The sequence below is a fragment of the Microtus oregoni genome, unplaced genomic scaffold, assembly GCF_018167655.1.
Source record: "Microtus oregoni isolate MIOR12 unplaced genomic scaffold, Mior012 000025F_ref0000491, whole genome shotgun sequence".
NCBI classification, from domain to species: Eukaryota; Metazoa; Chordata; class Mammalia; order Rodentia; family Cricetidae; genus Microtus; species Microtus oregoni.
In genome coordinates this window covers 24,753,945-24,767,407 of record NW_024543084.1, presented here as the reverse complement: position 1 = coordinate 24,767,407, position 13,463 = coordinate 24,753,945, and the positions used below count along the sequence as shown (strand labels likewise).

General features: G+C 56.7%; 1 protein-coding gene across 1 annotated transcript; it reads left to right on the top strand.

Annotated features, from left to right (window-relative positions):
• Window positions 1-1,787: 1,787 nt before the first annotated feature.
• On the top strand, window positions 1,788-5,610 carry Arrdc2 (arrestin domain containing 2). The gene is made up of 8 exons (XM_041674870.1): window positions 1,788-2,310; window positions 2,389-2,455; window positions 2,571-2,718; window positions 3,293-3,395; window positions 3,475-3,731; window positions 3,823-3,985; window positions 4,441-4,598; window positions 4,864-5,610. Exons 1-8 carry the CDS (start codon window positions 2,037-2,039, stop codon window positions 4,915-4,917), a joined length of 1,224 nt encoding a protein of 407 aa, XP_041530804.1. The 5' UTR covers window positions 1,788-2,036; the 3' UTR covers window positions 4,918-5,610.
• The last annotated feature ends 7,853 nt before the right edge of the window (window positions 5,611-13,463 follow it).

Genomic DNA, 13,463 nt, shown 5'->3' with positions numbered 1-13,463 from the left:
TGGTGTTTGTGGGTCAGGTGGGAATGTCTCCCACCGGGGAGGAAACTGTGGGGGTTGGGGAACCTTTCACTATATATCGTGGTCATAGCCTTCCCACCTCAGCCTCGCCTAGGGAGTCCTACCCCAGCGCCAGCTGTGTGTGCAGGGCAGATGTCACCGCCTCTCTGGGCTCCAGGCCCCTTACTCACACAGCTGAACCAGATCTCAGGGTACCCGACTGTGAAATGGGCGGGGCAGAAGCAAAGGCTGCACTTTCAACAGCGCTGAGCTGGTGGTCTGTGGGAACCAAGGAAAATCCTGAAGCGACCCAGACTTTCTCTGAGAGGTGGCGGCGGTTGACTTGCTGTGTGACCTCAGGCCTCGTCCTCTCTGGGCCTGTGGAGGCCCATCTGTGGTACACTCGCTCTGCTGGAGGTGTTGCACTCAGTTCCCGCTCTGCCCTCCTGGCCAAGACCTCTGGTCCTCCAGCCCGACTCCCTTGTCACTGCCGCTCGCGCCCTTCAGCGCTGACTCCCACGCTGGAGGTGGCGGTGCGTGACCCCCTCGTGACCGTGCAGCAGTCTCTGGGATCCCCGTGTCCGCGCAGCAGGACTCCAGGAGTGAATACGAGCCGCGGTGCATCCCTGGCCCACGAGGGGGCGCGCGCGTCCCATAAACGCCGGGTGGATCCCCTGAGAGCTCTGAGGGGAAACTGAGTCCCCGAGAAGGGTCACGCTGTCCCCAGACACAATTCGAAATGTCAGAGCGTCTCCCGGACTCGAGCCGGGTATGCACGGCGATCCACACGCCACATTCTGTGGCCAGGACTGACTTCTGCCACGCCCTGTGGAAGTGGAAATTAAAGCACGAAGCGGTTGTCCTTTGACGGGGGGGTGACCAACCTGGGGTACCCCCACCAATCCGTACCGCCGGGGGTCTGCAGGTGGCAGCGAGATGATGATGAGGCTGGGAAACTGAGACCTAGTGGTGCACGTCTGTCAACTCAGTGCTGAGAGAGACGGAGTTCCATGGCCCTGAGTTCCAGGACAGCCTGGGTCACCGTGGGCGAGAAAAAGCCAGGCGTCGTGGCAAACGCCCGCAAACCCAGCCTTGGAAGCTCGGGGCTCGACTGCATGGCGCACTGGAGGCCAGCCGGGCTGTGTGAGACCCGGCCTCAAAGGAAAGGAAGCTTTTGTCCCAGCACTCGGTGTACACGAGTGAGTTCCAAACCAGCCAGGTCTTTCTCAAAACAGCCGAAATAAAGAAAGGCAGCCAGATTTCATGACTAAGGCGGCCATCCGAGCCCTCAGGAAGATGACGCAGGACTGTCTGGAGCTCCAGGCCAGCCTGGGCTACATGAAAACCAGTTTCAAAAACAAAACAAACAACGAAAAAACTGACAGCTGCAAAGTTTGAGTCTCAGACCGGGTCCCCACTTCAGGGCCACCCTCGCCACAACGCCACCCACTGAGGCTCAGCTTGGGGCGGGGCCTAGGAGGACCCGCCCCCAGGTGCTATTGGTGAATTTTCCCACTAGACCACGCCTCCTCGATGCTAATGACAGGAGGGGCGGGTCCCCAGGCCACGCCCCCGCGCTACGGCGTAACCGTTCTAGGGGGCGCGGCTTTTTCTCAGGCCACGGCCCTCGAGGAACCTTTGGTCCAGTTCGGCAAAGCCGGGTTTTCCAGGCCCCGCCTCCCAGCCGCGCTATTGGTGGCTCCTCTTCCGGGAGACGTGGCTTTCTCTCAGGCCATTCCTTCACCACCACCACACAATTGGCTCCCAGGGGTCGCGGCTTTCCCTCTCTGGCCCCGCCCCCCCGGCGCTTTAGACGGAGCCTCTTCCGGTAGGCGCGGCCTTCTCCGCAGGCCCCGCCCCCGTCCCGCCGTATAAGAGCCCTCCGCGCCGCGCGCGAGTCCCGAGCGGTATTCGGGTCCTGCCGGCCTGCGTGTCCGCGGGCGTAGTTCGAACCTGCCGCGCTCCCAGCCGCTCGGCCTTCCGTGTCGCGGGTTCGAGCCCCGGGTCGGCCTTCTTTTGGGTTCGCGTCGGTCAGCGCGATGCTGTTCGACAAGGTGAAGGCCTTCGTGGTGCAGCTGGACGGGGCGCGCGCGGGCACCGAGCCCGTGTTCCACGGAGGCCAGGCCGTGGCGGGCCGGGTACTGCTGGAGCTGGCGGGGGCGGCGCGCGTGGGCGCGCTCAGGCTGCGCGCTCGGGGCCGCGCGCGCGCACACTGGACCGAGTCGCGTAGCGCGGGCTCCAGCACCGCATATACGCAGAGCTACAGCGAGCGCGTGGAAGTCGTGAACCACCGCGCCACGCTGCTCGCGCCAGGTACAGGCTGGGGACCCCCGAGACCCTGAGCAGGCGATCCTCAAGCCCGCGTCCGCTGAGTCCATTGTCTTCTCCTAGACTCGGGGGACGTCGCCACTCTGCCCGCCGGACGTCACGAGTTTCCCTTCAGCTTCCAGCTGCCTCTGTAAGCCCCGCTGTCGCCCACCCGCTGGGCATCTGCGCTCCCCCGACCCCTAACTCCTCAGGACTTCACTTGCATGCCTTTGTCTCCTACCCTGAACCCCCTCTCGCCACTCCAGCTCCCTAGTAACATCCTTCGAGGGCAAACACGGCAGCGTCCGCTATTCCATCAAAGCCACCCTGCATCGGCCCTGGGTCCCCGCACGCCGCGCCCGGAAGGTGTTCACTGTCATTGAACCCGTAGACATAAACACACCTGCCCTGCTGGTACGTGGCTGCCCCGTCGGGGGCAAGGTGGGGTCCGACCTGGCCTCTCGACGTCTTCCGGAGTTGGGGGTTACAGGCGGTCTCTGAAACAGAGGAGCCAGAAGTTAGAGGTGACTTGCTAGAGCTGGGTGAAAATCCTGAAGGCACCCACTTGTGCAGCTCTCTCTGGGCGAGTGTCTTGCCCTACCTCAGTTTTAGATGCCCCGCTTGGGAAACGGGGCACAGTAGGGCTTGCACTTTTTTGTTTTATTGGTTTTGAGATTTGTTTGTTTCTTTCTTGTTCTTTTTTAAATTTTACAAAGGTTTCTCTGTGTGTGTTACCCTGACTGGTTTCTGTCCTGAAAGCAACAGAGATCTGTCTGCTGGGATTAAAGGTGTGCACCCCACACCTATTCTTGGTTTTAATTTTTTATTCAATTTTTGGTTTCTTTAGACAGGGTCACATTTTGTAGGGGTGGCTGGCCTAAAACAGGCACCGTTCTCCCTGTCCCATCTTCTTCCTGAAACTAGGGTCCTTCTAACATAGAAGCCCCAAGTGTCCATGTGCCTGAAGTGACCCTTAGTGTCCCTACAGGAACCGCAGGCTGGAGCCCGGGAGAAGGTGGCTCGATCCTGGTACTGCAACCATGGTCTTGTCACTCTCTCAGCCAAGATCGACCGCAAGGGCTACACTCCGGGTAACAAGTGGGAAGGGATGCGGCTGGAGTAGGAAGAGTTAGCAATGGGGAAACTGAGGCAAGCTGCTCCGTGCTGTAGGTGAGGTCATCCCTATCTTCGCGGAGATTGACAATGGCTCCACGCGACCTGTGCAGACCCGCGCTGCCCTGGTACAGACACAGACCTTCATGGCCCGAGGTGCACGCAAGCAGAAGCGCACTGTGGTGGCCAGTGTAGACGGGGAGCCTGTGGGCCCTGGTCGCCATGCGTTGTGGCCCGGTCGCGCGCTGCGCATCCCCCCAGTGGGCCCGTCCATCCTGCACTGCTGCGTGCTCAGTGTGGACTATTCGCTCAAGGTACCCAGCAAGCCTCCCTCCACCCCGTTGTTCGGGCCAGGGTGGAGGGCACAGGTGGGGTAGCTGTCCACATCGCCACTTCTCCCTTCAGGTCTGCGTGGACATCCCAGGCTCCTCGAAGCTGCTGCTGGAGCTGCCATTGGTCATCGGCACGGTCCCCTTGCACCCCCAGGGCAGTCGCTCGGCCAGCATAGGCAGCCGCGCCAGCTTCCTGCAAAACTGGGGCCTGTGCACCCAGTTGGAGGCGCCAGAGGGTGAGCTCAGTCAGCAACCAAGGATGCGGGCAGGCAGAGCCGCGGCCCGGTCCCACCCTCCAGTCCAGGGGTCTCTAGGCAAGCATGGTCTAATCCCAGCACCCACCATCCCTGCACACCGAGGACTGGGGGATGGTTCAAGGCCAGCCTCCCCTACTTAATAATTCAAAACCTAACCAGGACTGTAGGAGACCCAGCAGGGCATGGTGACACACACCTTTAGTGCCAGGCAGCAACAGAGGCAAACACAAGGGGACCTGTCGCTGTGTGCTCCAGGGCAACCTGCTCTACACTCAGATCCTTCCTCAAAAAAACAAAACCAAACCAACTGTGGCAGGAGGATTGCTATAGTTGGAGGTCAGCCTGGGCAACTGTCCCTAGGGGGAAAAGGCTTGGGCATAGTCATGTCAGGGCCATGGGTCCTCCAGAAGCCCTGTCTCATCTCTCCCTTCCAGCACCCCCCGAGTACTCAGAGGTGGTGAGGGACAGCCCGCTGCCAATTGCCTCACTGGGGCCCTTACCCCTGCTGCGGGACCTGGGTGTGACCCTGGAAGGGCCCTATTTTGCCTGTCTCCATGACTTCCGCTACCACCCGCCTCCACTGTACTCTGAGGTAAACTGCTTGTGCCCTTGTTAGCTCCTGGGGGGCGGGGTTTGCTGAGTCACATGGGCTTCTTACCCTCACCCCCCCACCCCCAGCCCTTGGGAGGCTGAGGCAGGTGGAACACAAGATACAGGCCAGCCTGGGCTACATAGAGGAAATGAACTCCCATGTATATGCTCAGCCTCATGCCCTCCTGGTGACCCCTAACTGCCTGTTCTCTGAGCTTGGGGCTGGCAGGGTGGACGAGGCAACTCACTGGGACTCTGTCTGTCAGGAGGATCCTAACCCCGCCTCAGAGGCTGTGAGGCCACGCTGCATGACCTGCTGATGTGTGAGCGGACACTTCGGTAGGTTCACGTTTCTCTGGCCACTGCAGTCCAACTGTCTGCTTTGGGAAAACAGGAGGACGAGTGTCTTCTGCCATCGCACAGGACTGAGGAGCAGCGCGTGACTTCTGTGGACTGGGGTCCTCCTCAGGCTTCCAGTTCTCTGTGTTTGACCAGTGCTAGATCCCTAGAGGGTTACAGTCTGGGAGAGATGAATCTGGGAGAAGCCAGAACCAGACGGGAGGCCAAAGGCCCGCAGAGGAAGTTTCAGCGAGGCTGTGGCGTTGAGGAGCTCAGCACACAGATAGGACAGAGGAGATGGTCGGAGCTCACAGTCCCACCATCTGCAACCTAGGGGCGGGAGCCCAGGTGTGCAGGCATCTTAAATATGGCCACATTGTAAGGTGAGAAGGACAGATTGAGGCTCTGTGGGACTTGAGGGTCCAAGATTGCCAGTTTCTGAGGACTGGTGCCCGGTGAGCCCTGAGCCACCTGCATGATCTGCCACGAGAAGCTCAGGCCTTGCTCAGGGTAGAATCCAGACAGGGACACGGCAGCCTGGCAGGTCACCAAAGGGGCAACAGGTGCCCGGGAGCAACTGGGAAAGCTCCCCTCTCCACAGTCCTGCCAGGGACTTGCCATGCCCACGTCTGAAGAACTCATCACCCTTTGTACATTAAAAATGAATAAATAAAAACAGGAAAGACTGAGCTGACACCTCATTCGCCCATGGACCCTGAAGACCAGTAAAGCTCCAATCCCCTCCAGGGACTTAACTGGGGCCCATGCCCTCCTCACACACCCTCCCACCTCTGGTCACCAGTCTGTCTATATCTTTTTCTTGTTTTATTTTTTTAAGATTTATTTGGCTGGGTGTTGGTGTTGGTGCACGCCTTTAAATCCCAGCACTCAGAGGCAGAGACAGGCAGATCTCTATGAGTTCTAGGCCAGCCTGGTCTACAGAGCTAGTTCCAGAACAGCTGGGGCTACACAGAGAATCCCTGTCTCAAAAAGCCAAAAAAAAAAAAAATGTATTTGTTGTTTTGTGTGTATCAGTCCTCACGAAGGTGGGGAAGGGGCCTCGAGCTCTAGGCGTGGTTTCTGCATGCGATCGCCCCAGTGCTACCACACAGCCTGTGAATACAGACAGCTAGAAGCAGGTTGAGCCCTCAGGAGGTTGAGGCAGGAGGCTACCTAATGAGACTGTGGCAATAATAACATTGATAATGGATTCCATTAATTAGTTATTATTTAACCCTATCACTGGGAACAGAGGCAGGTGAGTCCCAGGCCCTGTGAGCTGGGGTCCTGGGGTCATACAGGACAGCCGCGGAGATTCGGGGTGTCTAGGGCGTGGTTAGGAAGACCCCTAAACCCAGGTGTGCAGCTGAGGAGGGGACCCCATCACATGGGATTAGGATTCCGCTTCTAGCTGCGCTCCTGAACCACACAGTTTGTCCCAGGAGCGGACACAGGGACAGCAGTTCCTTGGGCCCCCGACAGCTGACAGGGACAGTTGAGCCGGCAGCTGAGGAACCTGATTCTTACAGAAGGGTTTTCCGGGTAAGGGGAGGAAGGAGCTGGCTCCGAGGTCCCCGGACTGAGGGGCGGGGCTGTGCTACTCAGGCCCCTCCTCCTCTGCTGGATCAGCAGCGGCTCAAGGCCTCACAGTCAGGACGCAGGACTCTGGGGTCACCTCCCTGCACCTGCTTCCGGGACCCCCATGAATCTGACTGATCAGGGCTCAGTGTCAAGCTCCAGACACCCCTTTCTCTCTCTGGGCCCCAGCGTGACAGGAAAGGCACAGACACTTGTTCTGAAGCTGGCAGCTGTCCCGACCAGGCGGCTGTTCAGGAATCTACCCACGGTCCCGGCCGCCCTCGCCGTCTCCTTGTGTGTCTCCCCGGGCACATTCTGTCCGGAGCATGGGGCCCTGGGGTGCTGGGGAAGGGGCTGTTGTCCTGCTGGGCTCCGATTACAGAACACCCTGTACCCACCTCCTGCCAGCACAGCCTCCAGGGTCCCCTCCCAGCTCCGGATCTTCCTGAGGAAGCAGAGTGGGCCCCAACCCCAGGACCTTTGCGCGTACTTCGCCAGCTGCTCTGGCTACTTGGCCTCCAGACCCCGTTTGCTTTTATTTTTTATTTATTTATTTTTTTTTGTTGTTGTTTTTTTTTTTTTTCGAGACAGGGTTTCTCTGTGGTTTTGGAGCCCGTTCTGGAACTAGCTCTTGTAGACCACGCTGGTCTCGAACTCACAGAGATCCGCCTGCCTCTGCCTCCCGAGTGCTGGGATTAAAAGCGTGCGCCACCACCGCCCGGCTGCTTTTCTTTTTGTTTGCTTATGAGACACTCTTGGATAGCCCAGGCTGGCCTTGAACGCCTGATCCCCCTGCCTATGTCTGTCACGACCAGTGTGTGTGGTGTATGTGTTCCCGGATGCTTTGCCAGAGTGCTCTGCCCTCTGCGCCCCAGCCCTGATCCCTCCCCTTGTTTGTGGCATTGAGGAAAGTCCTGAAAAAGCTGAGGAGGAAGCAATGACTAGCCTGGTGGGTGGTGTCAGCCACGGCCAGAGGGGAACAGAAAGACAGCCGGGGTAGGAGAAGGACCTAAAGAGAGCAATCTCCCTGCAGGGAAACTGTCAAGGGCCCCTCACAGTCAGGGTGGGCAAGAGGGGACCCCAAGCCAGGCACACAAAGCCCTGTGGGGTCCGCCCCCTCCCAGTCAGCCCTGCGCTCTTCCAGGCTCCCCTTGATCACAGTCAGGCAGAGCCATGGATTGGCTTTTGACGACCCCACCGGGCCAATTAGACTGGGACTCAGCAGCGGTGATCAGGGCATCGAAGCCCCATTTGCCGCCATGACTAAGATGATAGGACAGAATCTCCGGGACTCCTGGATGGGGGCAGAGTCCCCGCCATACAAAGCCAAGGTGGAGCATGGGAGGAGCTATTCCAGAGGGTCCTAGAAAGAGAAGACAATGGAGTTGGGGTTTGTATGGATGAAGAGGAGTTTGCCAGGAAAGACAGGCCTGCCTGTGTGGTCACATGGCAGACATCAGTCAAAGATGCTGGGGACACTCACGGTGGTGAAGGGACTGGGACTGAAGGAAGGTGGTCCTGGGAGGCCCCAGGGATGGAGCTGCAGGCCCTGAAAATCTGGTGTTTCCTCAGCTCTGGAACACTGTCCTCCCCAGAACAAGCAGGTGGGCCACTGTGGGTGGGAAGGGGGCCGGCAGGTTCAGGACAGCCTGAGGACTGCAGAGTCCCCTCCCAAGCACAAGCTGCTCCCTGCAGGGGCCGCACAGCATACAACGCTGTCCTAGGCCTGTGCATCTATCTCCCTGTGACCCCGCTGGTTTCTGGTGAGACAGCAGACCCCAGATCCAATTTGGTCACATCCAGGGCATTCTTTTTTCTTTTCTTTTTTAAGAATTATTTATTTATGCATTTATTTTTGATTTTCAAGACAAGGTTTCTCTTAGTGTAGCCCTGGCTGTCCTGCAACTCACTCTGTAGACCAGGCTGGCCTCAAACTCACAGAGATCCGCCTGCCTCTGCCTCCTGAGTGATGAGATTAAAGGCATGCACCACTATAGCCCAGCAGGACGCCTCATTCTTGCTGGCAACTCTTCAAAACCCCACCTATACCCTGACTATGCTGGGCTTGTCTTCCTCCCTGCCTTTCCTCAGCCCCACCTCTGTCCAGCCCGACTCTGACCCCACAGTCCCAGGGTGTTTTGTGTCTTGTATGGGTCTGTTCCTCCATCCTGCCAGCCAGCACAACAGAGAAAGGACAGACAACAGGACCACATTTTCAAACGTGCCCACCTGGCTGGGTACGGTACATGGCTACACAGGCCAGGTACACAGGCCTCCACATAATCAGCTACTTTTGTTTATTTGTTGAGGCAGTGAGTTTGCCTAGAGCTCACCGTTATTCTCCTGCCTCAGCCTGTGGACAGCTGGGCGTTGGGCCAATGTGGGAACTTGTTGGTCTGCCTGAGAGTCATCAAAAGTGTCCAAATTCAGAGCTCCTGCCATCACCACGGCAGGAGCCTCGCCCACCTTGAACTCACAGTTGCTACCATGGGGACAATGTTTACCAAGTATCCAGTGACAGTGGCAATGGAGCCGGGCAGCGTGGCAATGTCAGCAGATGCCGGTGCTGATCGTGATCTGCCATCTGGCTGTGCCACCAAGGGCAGTTCCTGGGCCTCTCTGGGCCTCTCTGGGCCTCTCTGGGCCTTGGCTTTCTCACTGAAATGTAAAACCCCACAAAATGCACGTTTCCAACCAGCTCCATTTCAGATGAACATGAGACTTTCTTTTTATTCTTTTTTTTCCTACTTGAGACAGAGTTTCACTGTGTAACTGAGGCTGACCTGGAACTCCCAGTCCTCCTGCCCTGTTGGATGAAGGTGTGATCTTGCAGAGAATGGCCCTGGGGTGACCTGGTTGGGGCATTGCGGGCTCTGCAACCCCAGGACATTTGCATGCTCCGAGTGCTTCCCATCAACAAGGGTCAGGGGAAATGGCTCAGCAGCCAAGCCTGACGGCATGAGTTCGAACCCTGGGACCCCCCGTGATGGAAGGAGGAAACTAGATCCCACCAGCTGTCCTGTGACCTGCACAGGAGCACCAAGGCACATACAGTCCCCACCCCACCCCCCAGAACAAATAAATATCTTAAATAAGAAAATAACTGCCGGGCGGTGGTGTCGCACGCCTTTAATCCCAGCACTCAGGAGGCAGAGGCAGGTGGATCTCTGTGACTTCGAGGCCAGCCTGGTCTACAAGAGCTAGTTCCAGGACAGGAACCAAAATCAAGCTACGGAGAAACCCTGTCTTGAAAATCAAAAATAATAATAATAATAAAATAATTTTAGGGACATTCAGAAGCAGTCTAAACACACACACACCTCCTAATCAAGTCCTGCCAAAGGGACACCCTGGGCGTGGATGGGCGTCGGGCGTGGACCTTCACGGAGGCCACAGCCTCCCCCAGCAGGGAGCACATGCAAAGGCCCTGGGGTTGCAGAGGCCGTGATGCCTTGGGGGCTGTGTTCCAGCCTCAGTGGTACTCAGGGGCAGAGACCCGGATTCATCCACTGAGCCAAAAATGAATAAATAAAGAAGGAAAACCTCACGGTTTGGAAACTCAGGCTGGAGATCACAGTTGTAGGCACTTCTTCCCCATAGCAACCGGTATCTGTGGGGCGGGGCCCTCTACAGAGTTTCCTGGCAACCAGATTCTTCTTGAAAGGTTTGGAGGGTGAGCGCCAGGGAGTGCCTCTGTTTCCTTACCAGTACTGTGGGGTCAATGATTTCTCTGGCCTATGTTGGGGTGGGTGCCAAAGTTGGGGAGAAACACACTTGCTCTCTCTTTTGTTTGTTTAGGGTTTTGTTACTTTTTTGTTTGTTTTGAGACAGTGTCTCCCATAGACCAGACTGGCCTTGAACTCACAGAGATCCACCTGCCTCTGCCTCTAGGGTACTGGGATTAAGTAATAATTTATTAATGGGATTAAATAATGATAATTATTCTCATCACTACTGCAACAGAGTCAACTAGGTAACCGGGGTTGACTTCTAACACACGGCAATCCTCCTGCCTCAGCCCCCCGCTGTGCTTCAGGCTGGGACAAATAAGCCTGGAGCTGGAAATAATGTGTTTTCTTGCTGCCCGAGTCTATTTTACCCTGATCCGAGGCACCAGAGAGTCCTTGTCTGTGGTCTATCTCTTGAGATATGGGAACTCTGAGCGCCATCAGGACAGTAGGAACAGCCCTGTCCCAGTACAGTCACCCCAGGTCAGCTTCGGGGACTGACAATGTTCTGCAACAGTCTTGGAGCAGAGCAAACCCAGGCCAGGCTGTGGGGGTGCTCTGAAGAGATCCGGTCTGTTTCTTCTGGGGAAGTCCAGCATCCTTCACTATGGCCGCCTGGAGACCCAGGGATTGGGGTGACAGCGGGATGTGCAAAGCCCCGCCTGGGTCATGCATACCTTGGGGGTCTTTAACAGGGGTCACATGGAGAAACTGAGGACCCAGTGACAGGTGCTGACTGGGTACAGCTTCTCTGTAGGGCCGGGGTTTACATCGTGTCTCTCAAACATCCACAGTCTGGTTTTGAAGCAGGATCTCTCACTGAACCAGGACCTCAGCAATTCAGCCAGGAGCACAGAGCTGGAGAGGTCCTCCTCCCCCTGGTGAGGGGTGAGCATCCAACTTGGCTCTCCCACGACAGACCTTCAAACCCTACACCATTTCCCCAGTTCTGTCTGTCTCCTGTAACCCAGACCTGTCTGGAACTCTCAGTGTAGGTGAAGAAGACCTTGAAATCTCCATCTTCCTGCCTCCACCTCCCCAGAGCTGTGATGATGGGTGTTCCACTAACTGAGACCAGGTCCCAGTCCTGGGGTGCAGAGCGAGGGATATGGTGATGGGTTCGGCAGGGCTGCATCTGGCCTGTGCGGGTGGGAAGGTAACTGGAGTGTGGGTCAGGGCTGTGGCCTGGTTGCTTTGGTTTGGGGGCCTGGATCAGAGTGTGTTTCTGGCACCTAGACGTGTCTGTCGGACGTTCCGTGACTCCAAAAGGTTCAGTGTGACCTTGAGGTCCCTGGCTGGGCTGGGGCCAGGGAAATCCCGAGTCTATCCCAGAGACACCAGCATCACAGTGGGGTCCAGCTAGGCACTGTGTGGTCTGTAGGCCGGCGCGGTCTGTAGGCCGGCGTGGTCTGTAGGCCAGCGCAGTCGGCAGGTAAGCCTCGCACAGCGTGTGGTGGGCCAGAAGCTGTGCGGCATAGCTGCTCTCCAGAGGGCGCCATTGCAGAGCTGGGAGGAGCCCTGGGGTCTCCGGAGTGCTCGTGAGACAGAGAGAAGAGGGAGAAGGAACTTGGCTGTTTGAAATATTATTTACTTCGTGGGCTGAAGTGCCAGAGCACATGTGCTGAGTCGGCTCTCTTCTTCCACCATGTGGGTCTTTGGGCTTGGATTTACCCTCTCAGCCATATTGCCGGCCTGGGACTCGCTTTTTATCACCAGAGAAGTCCATTACCAAACCAGGAAAAATTCCATTTTCTACCCAACCATGGAAGCATAGGCCTGCCATCCTGACATATGGGAGACTGAGGCAGGGGGATGGCTGTGAGTTCCAGACCAGCCAAAGAATTATAAAGTGAGACCCTGTCTCAAACAACAACACAAAGAACTGGTGTGGTTTGCACCCTAACAGCTGGGAAGTGGACATTGAAGGTCATCCCGGGCTATTCAGTGAGTTTGAGGCCAGCATAGGCTACACAGGGAGCCCCTGTCTCAATAACAGCAAAAAGCCTCAAACAGGGAGCAGAGGGTGGCACAGGACCCCGCCTTCTGGGGAAGAGTGAGGTGGCAAGACTGGCCCTGCTGGACCCTGGGAGCAATTCCACAGCCCGTGGCTGGTGCTTACATCAGAGAGATTACCACACGGAGAGGTGCATGGGCCGGCACATAGGAATCCGGGGGTTCTGCCTAAGGTAGAGAAGTTCTATCCTGGCGGGGAGGGTCACCAGCACCCAGTGTGACTTTGGCCAGGTGTGAGGGAGCAGGTTCATAGTCCCAGGACTCCACAGAGACAGGAGGATGGTAAGTTTGAGATCAGCCTGGGGTTTTAGAGGGAGACTGTCTCAAGAAAAGCGGAAGAAAAGGTAAAGATTAATGCATACAGATTTGATTGAGGATAGCAAGGGAGCAGTGTAGTGAGAAAAGTCCAGCTGCGCAAGCGTCAGGACCTGAGTTTAAACACCCAGTGTACACTGCAAAGCTGCTGCAAGCCGGCTGGTGATGACACACAGAAGAATCTGAATTCCAGGCCAGCCTGTTCTACATAGGAGTCCCAGGACAGCCAGGGCTACACAGAGAAACAACAAACAAATCAGTAAAAACTGGCTGTAACCACAGCACAGACACAGGAGGGTCAGTAGTGGGAAAGACACTGTCCCAAGGACCAAGACGGGGCTGGTGATGTGACTCAGAAGGTAAAGGTGCCGCTGCCAGTCCTGACTACGAGAGTTCCAGCCCCAGACTCCACACAGTGGACAAAGAGAACTGACAACTGAAAGTCACCCTCTGACCTCTGCCCCACAAGTAGATTAGTAAAAATGCATGAAACGCCGGGCGGTGGCGGCGCTCGGGAGGCAAAGGATCTCTGTGAGTTTGAGGACAGTTTAGTCTACACAGTGAGTTTCAGGACAGGCTCCAAAACTATGAGAAACCCTTTCTCTAAAAAACAAAACATGCCGGGAAGTTGTGGCACACGCCTTTAATCCCAGCACTAGGGAGGCAGAGGCAGGTGGATCTCTGTGAGTTCAAGGCCAGCCTGGTCTAGAAGAGCTAGTTCCAGGACTGGCACCAAAGCTACGGAGAAACCCTGTATCGAAAACAACAACAACAACAACAAAAAAAAAAAAAAAAAGGAGAGAAGAAGGAAGATTGGGGCCACAGAGGAAGACACCAGATGCTGACCTGGACACCTCTCCCCCACCCCCAGCTTCCACAGGCTCCAGTGCAAG

Coding starts and splice junctions, on each gene's coding strand:
- Arrdc2 (XM_041674870.1), top strand. CDS start 2,037: ATGCTGTTCGACAAGGTGAAGGCCTTCGTGGTGCAGCTGGACGGGGCG. Junction 2,311..2,388: donor CGCCACGCTGCTCGCGCCAG/GTACAGGCTGGG, acceptor GTCTTCTCCTAG/ACTCGGGGGACGTCGCCACT. Junction 2,719..3,292: donor TAAACACACCTGCCCTGCTG/GTACGTGGCTGC, acceptor GTGTCCCTACAG/GAACCGCAGGCTGGAGCCCG.